The sequence below is a fragment of the Pseudopipra pipra genome, chromosome 1, assembly GCF_036250125.1.
Source record: "Pseudopipra pipra isolate bDixPip1 chromosome 1, bDixPip1.hap1, whole genome shotgun sequence".
Classification (NCBI taxonomy): Eukaryota; Metazoa; Chordata; class Aves; order Passeriformes; family Pipridae; genus Pseudopipra; species Pseudopipra pipra.
The window spans coordinates 13421647-13441866 of record NC_087549.1 but is presented as its reverse complement, the minus strand read 5'-3'; the positions used below and the strand labels follow the sequence as shown (position 1 = coordinate 13441866).

Below are 20220 nucleotides of genomic sequence, written 5' to 3'. Positions count from 1 at the left end.
ATCTGACATCTCACCCAAGAAGTAGCAAAGAATATCATGGTGAGGCAGAAACAATTGCATAGATAAAACTCTTTTAATCTCCAATTTCTCAACCCTTTTTAAACTGTTTTTTGCATGCCAAAATTTGCACAACATAAACAACAAACCATTTCTCTTAACTTTCACCTCCTATCAGCAAACATAATCTCTCAAGTCAGAGATGCTGTAGCACGTCTTCTAATCTTTACTCCATACAGAATTTTCCATTTTTAATGGAATTCTGATTCTAAATAAGGGAGTAAGAAGTCTTTAAATTATCTTAACTTTGATAAAAAAGTAGGAAAGGGTACATTAAATTAACTCTTCTACATACTTATGCCCCAGATTAGATATTAGGAAAAAATTTCTTCACAGAAAGGGTTGTAAAGCATTGGAACAGACTATCCAGGGAAGTGGTGGAGTCATCATTCCTGGAAATGTTCAAAAAACATGTGGACATGGCATATGGTTTAGTGGTGAACATGATGGTGTGCTGGGTTGACAGTTGGACTTGATGATCTTACAGGTCTTATCCAACTTTAACACTTTTAAGATTTTATGCATTCTTTTAGAAAACAACTTCTACAAAACTAAAACCATCATCCAAAAAAAAGAGAAAATACTTGTATACAAAACCTTGTAATTTGAACTTATTTCATACTTGCTACACACAACAGGAAAGAATAAAGACTGAAAAAAAATTATTTCAAATAAACAGGTTGCCAAGAACCCTCTTAACTTCACGTTTACTAATTCAACAGACTATTGAGGAAAACTATGCAAAAGGTAACTGTCTCTGTACCATTAGAGGCAAAACATCATGTCTAATCTGTGTCCTGTTTAAAATAACTGCTGCAGCCTAGTTCAGCTGCAAGGGCACAAAGGCCATCATCACTAAACTTGCCGTAACAAACGAGAACTTGGAAGAGCTGACCAGATGATTAAAAACTACTACAAACCACTGCTGTTTCTAGAAGCAGTTCTTTGTAATGAATGGCAGAGGAAATCCACTGATGATTTTTTTGAGATCCTAATTCTTGAGAGTTTTTAGATTTCTAGCACTTCTGTTTGCAATCCTGCCTTAAGAGCAGAGATGCTATATTTAATTACCCAATTCTGACCAGGTATTTCAATTGAAAAATGCATGTTTCACCTAATACTTTGTAACCTATGTTGCCTTTGACTTCTGAGATACAGAAAGACACATACAAATTTTTTGTTATGAATATTTGGTGACCTCTGTCTTTCATAACTATGAATAACACAGGAGGTATGAAATACAGAGATTTTCTATTAAGTTTGAATAGTTTGAACAGAAAAACTCTGCACAAAATTATAGAATTATCTCTCTGATCCCTTTCTTAACATAATGGATTGCTCACTCTGATAATTTTAAATTATGCTTCTTTCTCACATCTGCCAGAAGTTATGCAGGATTCCAGTTATTACTGAATCACAGAATGGCTGAGGTTGGAACCTCTGGAGGTCTCTGGTCCAGTCCCTCAGCTCAAGCAGGGCCACTGACAGCCCGTTGCTCAGAAGCATGTCCAGATGACTTGTGAGTATTTCCAAAGACGGAGCCCCCACAATCTCTCTGGGGTTGCAGTGCTCAGTCACCCTCACAGTAAAGAAGTGTTTTCTGATGTTCAGAGGGAACCTCCTGTATTTCAGTTTGTGCCCACTACCCTCTAAGTCCTGTCAGTGGACACAAGTTAAAATACATGAAATTCTATCAGAAAACAGGAAAATGCGTTTTACTTTGAGGGTCATCAATAGTGGAGCAGGTTGCCTGGAGAGATTGCAGGGATTCCACCCTTGAAGATACTCAAAACCACCTGGACACAGCCCCGTGCAACCTGCTCTAATTGACCCTGCATGAGCAGGTGAGTTGGACTGGCTGTCAGTAAGTCTCTTCCAACCTAAAGGTCTCTGTGATTTCATATCAACTGCTGCTAAATATGTACAACACTTTCACCAGAAGTTCTTTAACAATTCAGCAAACTGTAAATTCAGCGAAAAGAAGGTGTGAGAACATGAACATAAGTTTGAATAAATCAAAAGAGAATACTTTGGGAAAACATTTGCCCATTGTGCTTCTCTTACAAAAAAATCAAACAGAGACGAGATTTTTTACTGAAGTCCCTTCAGTCCCTTATTTGTGCCCCAAAACTTGTGGGACAATTCATGTTTTTAAATTTGCTCTTCGATATCAGCTGGTAAATAAATTTGAAACTTTTCTTTCAAATTTCAATGTGAGTTCAGGTAACATGCTAGGACTTATAATCTTATCTACCACAAGAAACAATGGAAGTTTGATTCCATAGGAAAGACCAAAAGCTTTACTTCGAGCACTTCATAACAATTTAGAAGCCCTGCAATGAGGATTCTGAATTTTTGACATACCGAGCAATAGCAACAACAACAAAAATATCAAGTCACAAAACAAGTAGAATTACAGAATTAATAGACTCGAGTGGTTCACTATTAGGACTCAAAAGAAAATTTCATGGCTCTGATAACCAACTCAGTGTCCCATATAAATGAACACTGTATTTGGCAAACTGAATTATTGAAGCTCTTGTATAAGTGATGAATAAAGGAATACAGAGTGTCTGTCACAAACAAATAGTTCAAATGCAATGACTTTTTCCCCATAAAGTACTTTTTAAAGAAGTGTTTGATTCTTTTTCAAAACAATACAAAGGTATGTTAGTGAAAGAAATTCTAAAGAAGAAAAATTATTGCCAGAATACTTCCCCAAAATTAGGTCACCATACCAAAAGTCACCATTAGGAAATTACCAGGTAAAACTTGAGAGTAAAATAAAATAGGTCATGCTTAAGAGCAACAGAAAACACTGAGTCTGCAGAGTTTTAAACACACCACTTACTGCTTTGACTCATGGTGACAAACCTCCAGCGTAGGATCATTATAGATGAAAGCTGCTTCTAAATCGTTGACTCTCACTCTGTAAATCCGGCACTGTTTGCTGTTCAGCTTGATTCTGTTCAGGTTTGCAACCGTGGGAAATATTGTCAGTTCCACATAACCCTATGAAAACACAAAACAAACCTTCTGTAAAATCTTTATCAACTCACAAAATAGGGAGATATAAAAGAATTTTTATTAGCACAATTCAAAGAAGATCATCGGTATAAAGATATTTATTTTAAAAGGAAACTGGTTTGCCCTTTTAGACATGTGGATTGTCTTCCACACTATTTAACAGGTGAATTTTCCCACATGTGAAATAAAACAAAACAAAACAAAAAAAACTGAACATGACTGACAATCATGTTTCTTTTACCGGAAATAATCTGCCTCTATTGACTAGATTTCAAGTTGTTAGCATCACTACATTTATCATCACTATGATTTAGGTTTTGGTATCTGAGCTTTAGACAATTTCTAAAATCTAACCAGAATCCATTTAAGCAGATGTCTAAATTCACAAAGACCCTCCGTGACTTCAGGCCTGAAATCATCAGTCTCTTCAAAGGCCAAGTGAACTCACATATAGGCTAAAAAACTCTACACACCTATCTCTAACATCAGCTAACACTGCATGAACATCAATTTTGAACTGTAAATTGCTCTGTAATACTACTTGCAATGCAGTGGCCTTCATTTAGACACCTTTTTTGTACAGAGATTAAAGCGTTCACAATTAGAGGGTATTTTCTTTGATGCATATCAAGGAATGACAGACTTATGAGAGGCATCAGATTAGAAAATATAACATATGAAGAGTCTGAACAACATAATTAGCTTGTGTGTGCAGTTGTTTCCTCTAAAAGCATGAATAAAACCCAGATGTTTAATTTCTACTTTCACATTTTATTAAGAAATACTTACTACAACAGACTTTCTCTGAAAATTTATGTTGTTGATACAAACCACCTGATGAGTTGTACTGGAAGAAAAGAAAAATTTAAAATAAGTAAGTTTTGCATAAATGCCAGCATTTAAAGTAATACTTTAACCCAGTTTAAAAAAAAATAGAGAGCTATACAGGATATAAGTATATATAGATAAATATTGCATATAAAATATACTTATATAAGAAGAATTAATGGTTGTCTAAATTGCTTACATGGTCTAAACCAAATAATGAATAGAAGTTGCACACAAGGTCAAGAAAGTTCTAATAAAATCAAACATAGTATCATACCATTATGAGTATTACTAGGAAGATTACAGAAGATAGCAACATCGGTTTTGAACATCACTTATCTATACGTAAAAATAAAGCAAGTACCAATGGCATAGTGTCAAGGCCTAACATTGCAGTGATATACAGTATCAAAAATGGTATGTAGCCATTGCAATCAGAGACCTCTGAAAATTTATCTGATGAGCTGACTCTCACACACAATTTATGTAAGCAGGTATTATACATTAAAAGATATAGCATGTGCTTTTACAATGAACATGCCATAAGAATCGTGTCTTGCAGAATATACCACCTAAGGAGTCTTTCTGCTGTGCCTTTTGCAATCGGACATGTCTATCTCACATTGGCCTCATTAGCCACCAGCGTGCCTGTAACAAATGTGGAAAGAGCCTTCCTAAATCTTCGTTCGTGAAGCCCAGCCATGATGATGCCATAAGAACTTATTATTTAAAATAATGGTTATATATTAATCAAGACTGGTATTAAAGTAGTGTAATTCATGACTCAAGATACAACCTTGCAATAATGCAACTTTTATGACATATCACACATTATATGCACATACTCAGGTACCCTGTACCTTAAAAAGTGATATTGCTTCAGCTGAGATCAAGTATGACAAAAATTCCTACAAGAGAATAACACCTAAAAACCGACTCAGACATTACCTGTATTTAATTGTATTAAAGTACAAAGATCAGTGTTTACAGAGCCATAGTGCTGTCTACTCTTTCATATGGTTCTGAATCATGGGTCATCTATCGCCACCACCTGCGTCTCCTAGAACGCTTCCATCAACGCTGTCTCTGTACAATCCTAAACATCCACTGGTCAGATTATGTGACCAATACATCTGTTCTAGAACAAGCAGCAGTCACAAGTATTGAGGCCATGTTGCTGAGAACACAGCAGCGATGGGCAGGACACGTCTCAAGGATGAAGGACCACCGCCTCCCTAAGATCTTGCTTTATGGTGAACTTGCCACTGGCTGCCGCAAGAGAGGAGCCCCGAAGAAAAGATACAAGGACTCCCTGAAACAACATCTCAGCCTTGGCCATATTGATCACCATAACTGGTCTACTCTGGCCTCCAGTCGGGAGGTCTGGAGACACACCATCTATAACGCTGCTGATGCCTTTGAGAAAGCATGCAGGGTCACCCTTGAGGAGAAAAGACAATGCAGAAAGAATCATGTCTTGCCAATACCACCTAAGGAGTCTTTCCGTTGTGCGTTTTGCAACCGGACATGCCTATCTCATATTGGCCTTTTTAGCCACCAATGCGCTTGTAACAAACGTGGGTAGTGCCCTTCCCAAATCTTCGTTCGCAAAGCCCAGCCATGATGATGATGATGATGATGATATAATTGTATATAATGATTCTACTTAGAAATATATTTGTGTTACAGATTTATAAAGGATTCAAGGGGGTATAGAGAGAAATATATAAAGATCAACTGGAATCCACCACCAATTGCTTTGCAGCCTGGTTACAACCAAAATAGTGAATGTGTAAAAATGACAATTTGCTTAACAAAGCTACTTGCTGCAAAGGTAAATATTTTTTTATACATAAAAAAGCCCTTAAGTGAAAAGGATTTGACACAGCCGAAAGAATTTAACATGGTAGTATGATCTGCAGTACTGACACTTTGTGGAAAATCTCCAAGGTCTGAAGAGCATAATGTAAATATCTTCAAATGATAAGACTGCATGGTTGACAGACTCACTCCATGGGTAAATCCATTTACACAGTAAAACATAAACCTGCAACACACGTTTTCTGAATGCAAGAACACAAACAATAGCTCCAGCCTTCTCAGGTAAATCATTACTGATCGGCCTGTTTCAGTGTGCACTGGTTTCAAGTACAGCAACTTAAAAAAAATTGGATACTTATAATTTATATGGTCTTGGGCTCTCAAATCCTTTGTCTCCTTTCTTCCTATTCATTCTGAACCGCAGCACTCAACACACACTGCTGACCGTCAGACTGGCACCAACACCATCCTCGTTCAATGGGTCCTTCGACTCTTCCCCGAGTCACGTCGTATTTGATCACTCATCTCCTCAGTGGACCCGTGACCCCCAGCAGTCAGGAATCTTCAGCTCGGCTGAGCACCATCGTTACACCAACAGCAATCGGTGTCTGCACATAACCTTCTGTCAGTGCACACGCAGCCCCTCTGCCGCAGGGCGTCCGGCACCAGTCCAGAGCCGCTTCCTCTCCGCAGGAACTGCGGAAACCGATCGGCTCGGCGGGCAGTGGAGGCGGGAGCTACGGAATCGGGATGGCACCGGGGTCCGCGCTCCCGGGAGCGCCGGCTGGGGCAGCGCCGCCCACGGAGAGCAGGAGGAGCGCTGCGGAGGTCGGGCGGGCCGGGTGGGGCCGGACCGGGCTCGGGGCAGGGTCGGCCCCGCGGGTCTCTCCCTCAGCAGTGCGGCCGCCGCGTCCCCGCCGCGCGCTGCCCCTCAACAGCCGCCGCCATCTTGGCGGTCACCTCCGACCTCGGCGGGTCAGGGGTCACGGCCCGATTCACGGAGCTTTACTGTTTTAAGGCTGGAAAAGTCTTTTGGAGTGTTGCTTTTTACAGAAGGGCGGAGCAATGACGGCCAGAGGAAAAGGGAAAAAAAAAAAAGGAAATAACCCCCCAAAATGATCCGAAAGCCGCGTAAGGCGCCGGGCCGTGTCCCCGTGCGCAGGCGCGCAGAGGCCGCGGCGCGCACGCGCGCGCCCCCTGGAGCGGGGCCTCGGTGAGGCGGGAAGGGGGGGAGGGGCGGTGGTGCCGCGGGAACGGCGGGGTCGGCATCTGATTGGGAATGAAAACCGATTTAATTCGGGAACGCGCCTGGAATCACGGCACACCGCCACAAAACGGCCCGTTCATTCACAGCCCGCCTGGGTCTCTACTTTTAGTGTCAGGAGGACACGAGATAAGTTCAAGATTTTTTCTGTCAATTCATCTATTTTATGTTCAAGTAAATGCTTGCATCGAAGAAGCTGATGGAGTTTTGAAAGCGTCATTTCATGCTGAATGTCCAACAAAACAAATCAGGAGCACTGTGATGTGTTGTAATATGGTACTTTTCATTAAATACTTCATTTCTTACTTGTTTCACAACCCCACCCCTATTGATGCCGGGGTTTCTATACAAATATACACTGGGACCACAGACTACAAAATTATATCAATTGTGTCGTGTATTTCAACTACGGAACCTCCTGTGATGCAATGGAAAGAATTTTCGAGGCTTTTACATTGATATTATTGATCTCCAAGAGGGAACCTTCTGGTGCTTTTGGAAGCCCACAGCTGTTGGAACCAGACAGAGAACAAGGCGGTTCTTCCCTGCAGGGAGCCATCATAAATCAAACACCACACCCCTGCACCAGCACTGAGGAGCACAGGGAACTGACCTTGTATCGCTGGGCAGCAATAAACAGAGCTTAGGAAATAGTTTTTATTCAGTATTTTATCTGTAACAAAATTCCACGTATGCACATAGCCATCCTAAGAGTTACATCTGATTTATAGTTTCTTTCCCCTCCCTACTCACCCTACAGCTGGAATGTTGGCAGTTCCAAGGTTTTTCATACCTCACTTCTGAGTTTGATGCAGCAAATGCTTTTTGTATCAAATAACCTACAACTGTTAAGTTTAAATAATAAATCTGAAAACTGTCTAACATTAAGCTCCAGTTCACTGACACACAAACAATCCTTTTTAATGATTACAAAATTTCAGTCTCAGGCACGTGACTTCATGATAATATCAAAAAACTCCTGTTTCATTGCTCTATACAGAATAATATTCAACTGTAAGTTTTCAAGGCACAATTTCTTTGTGCAGTTATTTGCCATAACAAATTTTTTTAAAAAATAAAAAATAATTGCACAAAGTTTTATAAGTTCTCTTTTAAAAGCACAGGTAGTCTTCTGTAAAACACTAGTTTTACCTGAGCTACGTTTTAATGATAGCTTATAGGACGCTCATAACATGATGTCCAGCTGTTCTTTCTTATATTCACACTTCAGTGCAATTTGGGGTTTTTGTAATATTTAAAAAGCCATTCTGCCAAGTGTTAAAATGTCAAGAGCTTGTGCTAATGGTATTCACAGATGTGACCATAAAAAGAACCACCTAGTGGTATTGAGACTAGTGTAGTCTCAATCAGGAATGATTTTTTCATGAGCTTCTCAAGGTCTGCACTATTCACTAACATTCAATGAAATCTTTAAAAATGGTCACTAACAGGCAAAAAACATTCCCTTTTCCTGTTTAAATCAATTCAATTGACTGAATTATTATCAAGGTTTTAAATATTCATGTCAGATTTTAGCTTCTGGATAGACAGATGAAAGTGTATTCGAGAAGTAGCTTGACTCCTGGCTTAACTAGACACAAAGGAAAAAGAAGCTGGTGGGCAAAGGAAGGTGAGCTGAACTGTAGTTCCTAAGAGGACAAGTGCCCTCACATTCTACTTAGCTGAGCAGAGAACAGTACTCCTTCAAGAAGCTCAGCTGCTTAAACTCCAGTACACTGTATAACATTGGTTGGCAACTCCTTTCCCCAGGAGGCAGCAACAAGCAATGTTCACTGTTAGTCTGTTCAGTATCCTCAGCTCATAAAACAATACTTGTTATGAGATGGGTCTTCTGGAATTATAGACTTTAACACCATTCAGCATTGAGGAGCGAGCATATTTTGTCAGGAGAGCACCAACAGTCTGCTTCTCTGCACACAAGTCTCTATAGAGAAAATAAAGCAGATGACACTGGCATTAGAGGTATTCTCAAACAAAATGAACCCAAGAAATACTTGTAACCATAGCAAATTATCCTGGATTAGGATATTAGGAGAAAAGAAAAATGAACTACTGAAACTGTCACATAATGCTTTAAATTACCTAAATTTTAGAACTTTGCTTGACATTTAAGCAATAGGCAAAACTACACATTATCACCCATTTAAATCCAATAGGATCAGCTTTTTACACACATTTAAACCCAACAAATAGAGCTACCGATCCCAGAGGTGAGTATTCTATTCATATAGAAGTCATATTCATTTAAAATGCAAAGTATAGTATTTGAGTCAATGATAGCTCATCAGAAGCCAGCAGTGCAAAAAGGGAAGAATATAATGCTAGTTATATTTTAATAAGAGGAAATATATTCTTACTGTATATAAGGGGTAATATCCACTTCTGTCCACTTTTCCCGTATGCTGAATAAGCTGTTGAATCTTTCCTGATTGTCTTCAGGTAAGTCTTCTACTTTTAGCAGAAAGATGGTCTCTGGCCTTGAGCTTTTATCCACAAGAGCCAAGCCCTGTAGATCAGCATCAGAGAGAAAATGTAAAGCCAAAAGAAACTTCCTTCTTTCTGACAATGCTGCATACAAGTTGCTCTTTGCACATCCAAAGCCTCCTAGAACTGCACTACCAGAGGCAAAGTGAAGAAATATCATAAAGGGGCTGTTTTACAGGCAATATTTATAATTTCCTTTATGACAAGAAAGAAGGGGGAATTCATTGAGTTCCAGCCTTTCTCTGTCTCCTTTGAGCAAAAGGATTCCCATAGTGCTTGCTATTCTACTGGCTGTCACTACAGTCTGCTCAACAACAGCTTCAGCCTCTGTTCTAGGTACATGTACAAGTAGTAACTGCACAGCTGCAACTTTTCTTCAAACAGTGAAACATGCTGGAGTTACAGAAACATGAATTATCATGATTCCAGACTACTGGTGCTCATAGAGGATATAATAAAATGTACTTTAATTCAAAAGCTGACAGAAACAACACAATCAATACCCAGTAATGGATAAAATCTATGTATGACACCACTCAGTTACAGCCTACTCATGAAAGAATCGTACTTCTTTATGTGTTTACCTTAAGCTGATCAAGCCTTGTTGTCATCCCTTCAGGGACACTTTGTTGCCAGACTTCTTGAAACTCTGACAGATTGAATTTAACAGCATTTTGCAAAAGCATTTGTGCTATAGCTCTACATATTTTATCTTCATGCATTTCAAAGTAAACCTCCCCTGCTGAGAAACAAAAAACAGGTTATATCTTGGGTTCCCGCTTTTTGATAAAAGAACAGAAAACAGTCTTGTACTTCCATTCTGTTCTACAGTCTGCTGTAAACCAAGTATCCTCTTCTTTCTTTTTCTTGGTAAGTAATCTGACTTGGTACTACTTTGGATAAATGATGGTATCTTCTCATTCTCAAGAACAAATTATGCAGAATAGAGCAGCACTGTCCCAGCTCCAGTATTAATTCATATCAATAAATGTATTTGCCCTCCATCTTTTCCCCTTTCACAGTACTCTGTTTCTCCTACAGCTTTCATTCCTATTTCTGAATGACTTCTATTAAAGCATTTGCTGTTTGTGGTTGAACAATTAAGAAAATTTTCACTTCTTTGAGATGATGAAGGGAATAAAGAGACTTCATTTTCTCTCATACTGACTTAACTAAAATTCTCTGAACAAAATCATGTATAAACACTTCCTTCCATTTTTTCAGTCACACAGACCTCCTGTCATTCAGACTTGTTCCTCGTGCAACCTTTTAAAATATATTAAGATCACAGTCTGTTGCCACTCCAACTACTTTCCTATGTTCTTTAAGGTTGAGTGCAACTCCTACTTCAGCCAATGGTGAGACAAAAGCCACTGTGGGGAAGAACTGAGACTGAGATTAAGGCACTGCAATATAATGTCTGTGTGTGAGATGGGCAATGGAAATTTAATCAATACAATAAGCGGATCTTGTGGTGCAGTTCAAGGGACCAAAGGCAGATCCCTACTTCAGGCAAGCTGAATTCATGCCATTGACTATTCACAACAGCACAATTAGTTGCTTAAATATCTGAGACCTCCTAGGGTATTCAAAGAGACATTCAAAGAGTTTTACTAGTGATCTGTCTTTAGTCACAAAATTAAGGGTTGTAGACACCTAATAAGTCACTTCCAGTACATCTGTTATTTCCCAGTTTTTCACTATTATCTTGTACAGTTTAATAGTCCTTTTTCATATGAAACTTCCTTTAACAATTTTACTGATTTTTAGCTCAGTTTTCTCCCTCCTTTTACTGGCACTGTAGTAAACTTATTTGTTTGGGGCATCCTCACAAAATCTGCATTTCCTCTTTAATAACTATTTCCTTTATCCAAAGTTAAACCATGCAAGCTTTCACAAACTTACCATCATCAATGTATTTCCTCCCATAGCTTAAAAGAATGTGTTCTATCATCTCTCTGGAAAAAAAATCAGAAATCAAGTTTAACACTGTTCATTAGGATGTCACAGAAACAGTTACCAAGAAGATGATGAAGGAACAGGTATAGGGGAAAAAATAAATCTGAGAGAACAGAGGATGAGACTTCTTCATGGGTGAAATGAAGAAACTGGTAAAAACTTAGAAGTAAAAGCGAACAAAAGGGGACAGAAATAACAGATGGGAGTTAATTCAGCCTGTCAACCTCAAAGGTCTCTTTCACTTTCTAGTTATAACTCACAAAGACTAGAATGCATAAGGAGAATATGGAAAAGAGACTCTTGCAATATTACTTCTTTCCAATGAGAAAGAATTGTATCAGAAACAGTGTGGTCAGCAGGACCAGGGCAGTCATCATCCCCCTGTGTTCCGCATTGGTGAGGCCACACCATGAATCCTGTGTGCAGTTCTGGGCTCCTCACTACAAGAAGGACATTGAGGGGCTGGAGCATGTCCAGAGAAGGGCAACGGGGCTGGGGAAGGGTCTGGAACACAAGTCTTGCAGGAGCAGATAAGGAAACTGGGGTTGTTCAGCCTGGAAAAAAAGAGGTTCAGGGGAGACCTTATCGCTCTCTACAACTCCCTGACAGGAGGCTGTAGCCAGGTGAGGGTCGGTGTCTTCTCCCAAGTAACAAGTGACAGGACAAGAGGAAAAGGCCTCAGGTTGTATCAAGGGAGGTTTAGATTGGATGTAAGAAAAATTTTTTCATGGAAAGGGTTGTCAAGCACTGGAACTGGCTGCCCAGTGAAGTGCTGGAGTCACTATCCTTGGATGTCTTTAAAAGTTGTGTAGGATGTGGCACTTAGGGATATGGTTAAGGGGTAGATTTGGCAGTGCTGGGTTAACAGTTGGACTCAATGATCCTGATGTCTTTTACCAACCTAAATGATTCTAGGATGCAAGTCAAAAATTTGGCAGTTAATTACCCCTCACTGAATAGTAGGCATTTTTCTAGAACTCTGGCATAAAATTATAGCCTAACTGCAGACACAAAAGCAAGATCTCTTTCTGAGCCAAATGCCAAATGAATGGAAAATGCTACATATTGTAAACTTAAGACTTTGTTTGAATGGTAATCTTGAATTACTTCATGACCTCAACTCTTATATTCTCAAATCAGTATTACACCAGAAAACATACCCACATCTCAGACAGTACGCAAGAGGTAAACTAAACATTTTTGGCTAGCTGTAGTTCAGAATAGGTGTTTCAAGATGCTCAGCCATTTACAGCTTAAGTACATGCTACTTCCATCATTTACAATTCAGTAGTAATGTTTCTACTATTGAATGAATTGAAAATATTACCAATAGACACTAGAATCAGTTTACTAACCTATCTGTCTAAACTAGTGATGCTCTTGTATACTTTTAGAGGCAAAGAAAATGTATCATTAACGCCACGGTAACTGGAATCTAGATTTGGAAGACTATAATTATAAAAAACAGTTAATAATTATTGTGATTAGCAATAGTTAATAATGAATGTAGGCAATTTTAAGTACTAAAAATAATTGCTTACCTGGGTTCTAGAGATCCAAGTTCTTCCAGGCAGGTATGTAAAGGAACCTTATTTAAAGACCAGGACTCTGAGTCTACTAGCTGAGTAACGTGATCCAAGAGTTTCATTTCATAGTTGAATTCTAGAATTCTCCAATATCCTGCCAAACAGAACATCACAAAACACTGTTAGAAGGAAAACATTAACACCTTAATTCTATTCCCATTAAGATACATTACAGAGTCTGGACATTTAGGTCACACCTTTACAAAGTACGGCAGCAGCATTCTGTCTTTTTAGGGATTAAAAGTGAGAAACAGAAATAAATAATAAGAACAAATGTAAAGGAGAATGACATTTAATCATCTCAATTATTCATAACTCTTCATGTAGATTAACTGCCACAGACACTACAAATCCCATCCCAAGCTGAATCAGACCTGGAGAAACTAGTAATTAGTTCAGGCACGAACACGACTGGCTGCACTGGCACTGCAAAGCAACAGTTCAGGTCCAGACAAGTCCACTACAATCCAGATGTGACAAAGCACAGCTGTGGTACAATGGTACTGTGCAGGTGTCACTGACAAGGGAAGCCATCTCTGAGATCTTTACTCCATCATCTCTGTACCCCATCCCATTATGTAAGCAGAGTTATTCCTAGTGGTGCAAAATGCTGGGATGTGAGGTAACATGGGAAAACCCAGCTGGTTACTAGGATTTTTTCCCCCTGTAGATAGTCAAACACCAGAACAGCCTGACAGAGGGCGTGCAATCTCCACTCTTGGAAATGCTCAGAACTCAATCAGCCAAGGCCCTGCGCATCCAGCTACAAGCTGGCTCTGTTCTAAAGCAGCAATTTGGACCTGATAACCTTCAGAGCTCAGTTCTGCCCTGTTTCAGTCTATGACTCAAGGACTGCTGTCACCTGGTGTTCCGGTGTGGGTTTGGGCATGGCCAAGTAAGGATGAGCAGGACCTGTCCCAAGGTGAGGCACTTGCTCAAGTTTTGCCTCACGTGGTAGGAAGACACTGAGATAAACCCAGTCTGGGAGGAAGAAAGGACTAGGAAAAGGCTGGAGTTCGGTAAGGATCAGCTATTTTTGCCTCTAGAACTGCAAAAAGCAGTACCTACTCATTCATGAAGAGGGCAACCAGCCAAAAAAATATTCATGCAATGGGTGGGATACTCTGATGCCAGTGTTTGTAGCAGCAAAGAAGGAATTACCCTGGGAAGAGACAGACTGGCAGTGCCTGCTCGGCTTTATTCTTTCGATCAGCTTCATAGCAGTGGAGGACATAGAACTATGGAAGCAGATCTTAGAATTTTGAAGTAACTTGCACCTTGAAAGACAAGGATATGGAATGAGCCTTAGAAAAAGGAGACACATATTTTGGGGACAATAGCAGGGTTATTTCCTCATAAGCAATAATATTCTTCAGAGATGACTACCTTCAATTTTGCAGGCATTTATAATCTGCAATTGATGGAGTATTTCTTCTTCACTTGCTTGAATCAGACTTAACAAATCTTCTGTTGTATACTGCAAGAAGGGAAAAAAAGAAGGAAATAAACCAGGTTATCCTTAGTCCTTCTTTGCTTCAGCAAGCATGCTAAATGCATTGTAAAATATAATGAAGGAAAGACTTAAGATAGATGTTTTTCCTCAGACCCTGAATTTTCTAAGGTTTACCACATTCTCTGAAACTTTTACTGTAACTTACAACATTTTCTCAAAGGGTTATTCAATATAAGTCAGTCCAACTACAGGAACGTTTTTGTGCCAGGCGTAAGTAATACACCTGTATTCCCAGGATGTCAAATTAGCACATGCAGACATCATAAGTAAAGTATCCCACCAAGAATGAAAAGTCAATGTATTCTGGCTTTCCTAAAATCACATATATTAATCTGTGAGATTCAAAGAAAAGGCAAAACAAAAATCACTTATCACTTTTGGTGTCTGCTATCCAATTAGCAGACACAAAGCACAGACCCAGCCACAATACATACAGCTCCTTGCAGAACAGTTATGAGGTGAGATAGGAAGGTGCTGTGGATACTGTAGTAAAGACATGGTAGGAACAGAAGGTACCATGAAGAGTGAAGTAAATGGAGGAAATACTAGACTTCAACCCATTGGAAATAGGGCTTGATCAATTCCTTTATTCACCTTACAGCCTATTTAATCCACTCTAATATTAAAATTCTGTTGATTACAGCTTATTTCTTATCAGAAGAAAATGTATTGTATTAAGTACTTGAGATCTATTGGACTACGGGAACACAAACAGAACAAACCAACACTAAGTTTGGCACATCCACATATTAAAAAAGCATTTAATAAATATAAAAAGGTCTCCTCTTCCTGCCATGACATTCTTATTAGACAGTTTGTCGAAATATCATCAGGCCAAGCTCCCATCAGTATGTCAACAAGGGACAACCTTATTATATAATACTTAAAGAAACACTGCTAGCAATTGAGATCAAAAACATCCCCAAATCAATATGTGTGTTTGTAAGTTAGATGCTGCCATTCAGATACCTTGCACAGAAGTCCTTAGCATTTGTCCCTGCTTTGGGGTCTGACTAGCACTCCTAACAGCTTTTTTGAAGACATCACTGCTCTCAGCTCTGATGCTTTTATCAGCTCCATCATCCTCACAAATATAAAATAGAATGGACTGACTTGCATCATGTCCACATCAGCAATTTCCAGATAATGTATTTAGTACATTTCTTATCCTTATTCTTATCAGACTGTGATCACCTGAGTATGCCTTGTCATTTCACAGTAACATTCAGTACTAAACTATTTATAAGTTTTCCTGTAGTTTGCTAATCACATCACTATGCAACAGGCTTCCACACAGTCTCATAGTTCCTTATGGCTCTTTTGCTGGGGTTCTCTGTGTATGATACAGTCCTCCAAAGTATCTTATGCTGAGGCTTGATTGAAGCTGACCGAACAAGCCATCTGTGTGTGATTGGATGTGCAAATATAGATGTTACTTTTCTCCCTTGGAGAGAAAGGCTGCCTCTCTCTTCCTGGGTGATTAACAGACTGATTTCTGATCAGTGTCATGATCTTGCCCCAAGAATTGCCTTTGTCACCTACTCTGATCTAGACATAGAGGGACATACAGCAAAATAGGGATGGCAGAGGTAGAAAGGCTTAAGTTGTCCAGAAATTATAAGCACTGACATAGGCTAGCAACACACCAAAATGTCATGTGCAATAATATTTATTCATAATGTTGAATGAATGTTATAAAAACATGTCAATGTCTCCCAAACATTAGTGCCTACTTTGAGAACTGATCACCATTTATTTTGAAGGAGAATGTATTTCCTCTATGAGCTTGCTGGAGAACAACTAGATGTATCAGACACAAGAAGACAAATCTCACCTTGCCACTGATGGAAGTCTAAATGAATCTGAAAGCTCTCCAGCTTGTTTAGGCTTAAAAAATTAACTCAAAGGAGCACTGTGAATCATGTGAGGAAAAGCTTTTTCTAGTTAAGAATGTATCTTCACCTGAATTTGCTCACTACCAATTACAAGAAAGCAATTTACTTTTGAAATTTACCTTTGAAAATGTTGAAGTCTGATCTTCCTGACTGTTAGGCCCTTCATATGGATCTTCCATTAAAAGCTTCCTTAGTTTCTTCAGCTTTGGTCGACATCTCCTTAATTCCCAATAGTTATTGGAGAAACCAGCAATCTACAAGAAAAAATAGAGACTCTTAAAACTCTTTAATATACCATCTGGATTCAAAGCTGCTTACCAAAAATTTTCAGCAGAAAGTGAAACAAGAATGTATTGATAGGGTAATTAGTTTCAAGACAAAACAATCACTGTAATGTTTTCAATAAAAAAAATTTATCACAGGCAATGAAATATAAAAATCCACTGGTGATTGATAAAAGTATGTTCATAGTGCATAAGACAAAGGTAACAATTCATCTCTGTATGCAAACAACAGGAAATCATGCCCCTGTGTATAAAGCATATTTATAAAGACATCCTCCTGGAGCTGTTCAATATACAAAGAACCTACAGGAGACTCATGTCCTCCTGCAGTGTCAGCCTGCAGCTATAGCAATATCACAAGGCATTTAAAATGGCACTACAAGCCTGTGTTAAGGCAAGTGAATCCCAGCTGAGTTTCACATAAGCATCTTGGCAAGAAATTACAGAGATTAAGAAAACAGAGAATTAAAGCAAACAAAGAAAATCCCAGAAAGACATACTTGTGAATGAATAATATTACAAGATGCTAGATCTGCATTCAACTGCTCTGGAGTTTTGCAACCAGGAACAAACAGCAGCATATTTGAGGTATCTGCTATTTTCATGTCGTAAGTTTTATCTTTGCTGCACAACACTGCTTGCTCATCCTTTTCACCACGGATTACTAGGCTGGGAAAAAAAAAAACACAGCACAAAAATAAAGATGTATTTTTAACTCTATTTCAGGAGGAACACCTATTAAACTTGACTGATATTTTTTCATATTTATACATTTGTAAAGAAGTTATAAACTGAAGTTCTGGTTGGTGGCAGCAGTCACAGTACACCAAAATATAAAGATTCAACTGTCAAGTAAATTTAATTGACTGTGTTTTTTCCTGTCATTTCAGTGTGAGAAAACTCAAAAAGACAAGCATTACACGTTTTTATGCAGATCACAGTCAAACCTCCCCACATGCCTATTCACACAACCCCCATAAAACACTGATTAAGTGATGCTTAATGCCCAAACTAGTTCACTAATCTTAAGAATTAGATTACAACCGGAGTTGTTCTTTAATGAGGACTGATATTGAGGTGCTAGAGCAGGTCCAGAGAAGAGCAACAAGGCTGGTGAAGGGACTCGAGCACAAGTCCTATGAGGAGAGGCTGAGGGAGCTGGGGTTGTTCAGCCTGGAGAAGAGGAGGCTCAGGGGAGACATCACTCTCTACAGCTCCCTGAAAGGAGGTTGTAAGCAGGTGGGGGTTGGTCTCTTCTCCCAGGCAACTATCACCAAGACAAGAGAATATGGTCTTAAGCTGTGCCAGGGGAGGTTTAGGTTAGATATTAGGAAGAAATTCTTTACAGAGAGGGTAATCAGGCATCGGAATGGGCTGCCCAGGGAAGTGGTGGATTCTCCGTCCCTGGAGGTTTTTAAGATGAGACTGGATGTGGCACTTAGTGCCATGGTCTAGTAACCAGAAGGTAGTGGATCAAGGGTTGCACTTGATGATCTCGGAGGTTCCTTCCAACCCAGCTGATTCTACGATTCTGTGATTCTATGAAACTGGTCCATTGTGAAAAAAGAAAGCAAACAGAAATTGTCTATGGTGCGGTGCCCTTCAGATAATTTCCTCTCAAAAAACATATATATTTTCTTGCAAATAATTCCAGGCAGGAAAGAAAATCATCTTCTAGAACATTTCAGGACAAAGAGACAATGCAAACCCCCCTCTTCAGCTCATGTACTCAATTAAGTAGAGATTCTTCGTGAGGACGTGAAAATACCAAAGCAGGACCACAAGAGAGGAACATTCAGTTCCTCACAGGCTACACTAAATTAAGTGCTCAGATTCAATTTAATCAAACTGCTCCTCTCGCTTCCCTAAGCTTGCATGCCTGAACAAAGATCAGCTGTGCCCCAAGGGATCCTCTGTGTATTTCAGGCATCTTACCAATGACACTTTATTAATATTACACTAAATAGTAATAGGCTTGCTAACATTAATCTCAGAGAACTACCTTCTTTAGAGGGAGTTCTCATATTGTATCATTATAAACATTTTTCTTATGTCACTGGCATTGCAGCAAACGAAGAAATTTAAAACAGTATCAAAAACTTGTCTATTATCTGTTCTTGGTCCAGAGTTCGATGTCCTGTAACCATCCTACCACATGCCTGTGTTAATACTGTACATCCTTCCCTGCCAGTTTGTCTATCTTGCAGGCACCGTGCCGTCCATCAGACCTCGGGACCTTCACCAGGAAAATCTTAAAGCAAGCAGAATTCTTCTAGAGACATAATCTATTTTTAAAACTCGAGTTTTTCATCTCCTATATTCAGATGCCTAATCATAGAATATCCCGAGTTGGATGGCACCCACAAGGATCAAGTCCAACTCCTGGCCCTGCACAGGACAGCCGCAAGAATCACACCATGTGCCTGAGAGCGTTGTCCATATTTTTCTTGAACTTGGTACCGTGACCACTTCCCGGGGGAGCCTGTTCCAGCCTCTTGAGTTTTGGCTTGAAGACTCCACAGCAGCTGTTTTACAATTAAAAAAAAAAAGCGTCTTGTAGATGTTAATAGCTTTAGTTTCCACTGCAACTGAGACAGATTTAAGGGACAGTTACGCAAACGGCATGAGAAGAGCAGAAGTCTGGACCAAGCCACACTTGAGGGGTGTCCCCGCGGCCCGAACCAAGCACCGCCCCCCGCCCCGCGGTACCTGCGCCCCGCCTCCAGCTCGGCGCAGAGCCCCGGCTCCAGCTGCAGCAGGCAGCACTCGCCGGCGCTGGCCTGCGGGCCGAAGCTGAGGCAGTGCACAGCCGGCAGCAGCTCCGCCGGGTTCAGCTTGGCCGTCTGCAGGGTGGCGTCCACCTCGGCGCGGCTCCGCTCGGACATGGCGGCCGGGCCGGGCTGCGCCAGGGCCGCCATTCCCGCCATCCCCGCCCCGCGCAGGCGGGCGCCGGCGGCGCGCGCACGCTCGTTGATCCTGCGGTTGGCGGCCGGCGGGGCGGGCGGGAGCGGCTCGGGGCGGCGCTGAGGGGAATCGTTCTCCTCCTCCTCCACTGGCTCTGACCCGAGACAACCCCCCCCCCCGATTCCGGTCCGGCTGCACGGGAGCCAGACCGTGCTGCAGTAAAGTCTCTCGATACGCCAATAAGATGCAAAGAAAAAAAATAATCTACAAAGTACACTAAATAAAATAAAAACACAAAATACAGCAAAGACCTCTAAGATCATGAAGTCCAACCCTTAACCCAGCGCTGCCAAGTCCCCCACTAAACCATGTTCCTAAGTGCCACATTACACATCTTTAAAATACCTGCACTCGTGGCAACTTGACCACTTCCCTGAGTAGCCTGTTCCAATGCTTGACCACCCTTTTTGTGGAGACATTCTTCCCAATATCCAATCTAAACATACCCTGGTGCAACTTAAGGCCATTTCCTCTTGTCTGTCACTTGTTACTTGGGAGAAGAGACAGACCCCGCACT

General features: G+C 40.3%; 2 protein-coding genes across 4 annotated transcripts in view; both read right to left on the bottom strand.

Moving 5' to 3' along the window:
• TAF2 (TATA-box binding protein associated factor 2) overlaps nucleotides 1–6467 on the bottom strand; it is a 64999-nt gene extending 58532 nt beyond the window's left edge. For both annotated transcript variants that reach the window (XM_064645976.1, XM_064645983.1), the window contains exons 1-3: nucleotides 6093–6467; nucleotides 3874–3928; nucleotides 2909–3069 (exon numbers count right to left, since the gene is read on the bottom strand). In XM_064645976.1, coding sequence (XP_064502046.1) covers nucleotides 2909–3069; nucleotides 3874–3928; nucleotides 6093–6145 — 269 coding nt within the window. In that variant the 5' untranslated portion in view covers nucleotides 6146–6467. The remainder of the gene's footprint in view (nucleotides 1–2908; nucleotides 3070–3873; nucleotides 3929–6092) is intronic.
• Nucleotides 6468–7640: 1173 nt separating this feature from the next.
• DSCC1 (DNA replication and sister chromatid cohesion 1) lies at nucleotides 7641–19689 on the bottom strand. 2 transcript variants are annotated; one of them, XM_064645989.1, is made up of 9 exons: nucleotides 19449–19687; nucleotides 17240–17408; nucleotides 16575–16709; nucleotides 14434–14524; nucleotides 13003–13141; nucleotides 11408–11460; nucleotides 10087–10244; nucleotides 9376–9524; nucleotides 7641–8942 (listed from the first exon to the last, which is right to left on the bottom strand). In XM_064645989.1, exons 1-9 carry the CDS (start codon nucleotides 19664–19666, stop codon nucleotides 8834–8836), a joined length of 1221 nt encoding a protein of 406 aa, XP_064502059.1. In that variant the 5' UTR covers nucleotides 19667–19687; the 3' UTR covers nucleotides 7641–8833. The 2 variants fall into 2 exon arrangements, with proteins under 2 accessions (XP_064502059.1, XP_064502066.1); XM_064645996.1 differs by having other exon boundaries at nucleotides 8682–8942; nucleotides 10087–10241; nucleotides 19449–19689.
• Between the last annotated feature and the right edge of the window lie 531 nt (nucleotides 19690–20220).

What these genes read in the sequence shown, in the direction of transcription:
- DSCC1 (XM_064645989.1), bottom strand. Translation starts at nt 19,666, where the DNA reads ATGGCGGGAATGGCGGCCCTGGCGCAGCCCGGCCCGGCCGCCATGTCC. An exon ending in AAATGCCTGCAAAATTGAAG is followed by an intron (nt 13,142 to 14,433) that starts GTAGTCATCTCT and finishes TCTGTTTGGCAG; the next exon opens with GATATTGGAGAATTCTAGAA. An exon ending in GAGGAAATACATTGATGATG is followed by an intron (nt 10,245 to 11,407) that starts GTAAGTTTGTGA and finishes TTTGTTTCTCAG; the next exon opens with CAGGGGAGGTTTACTTTGAA.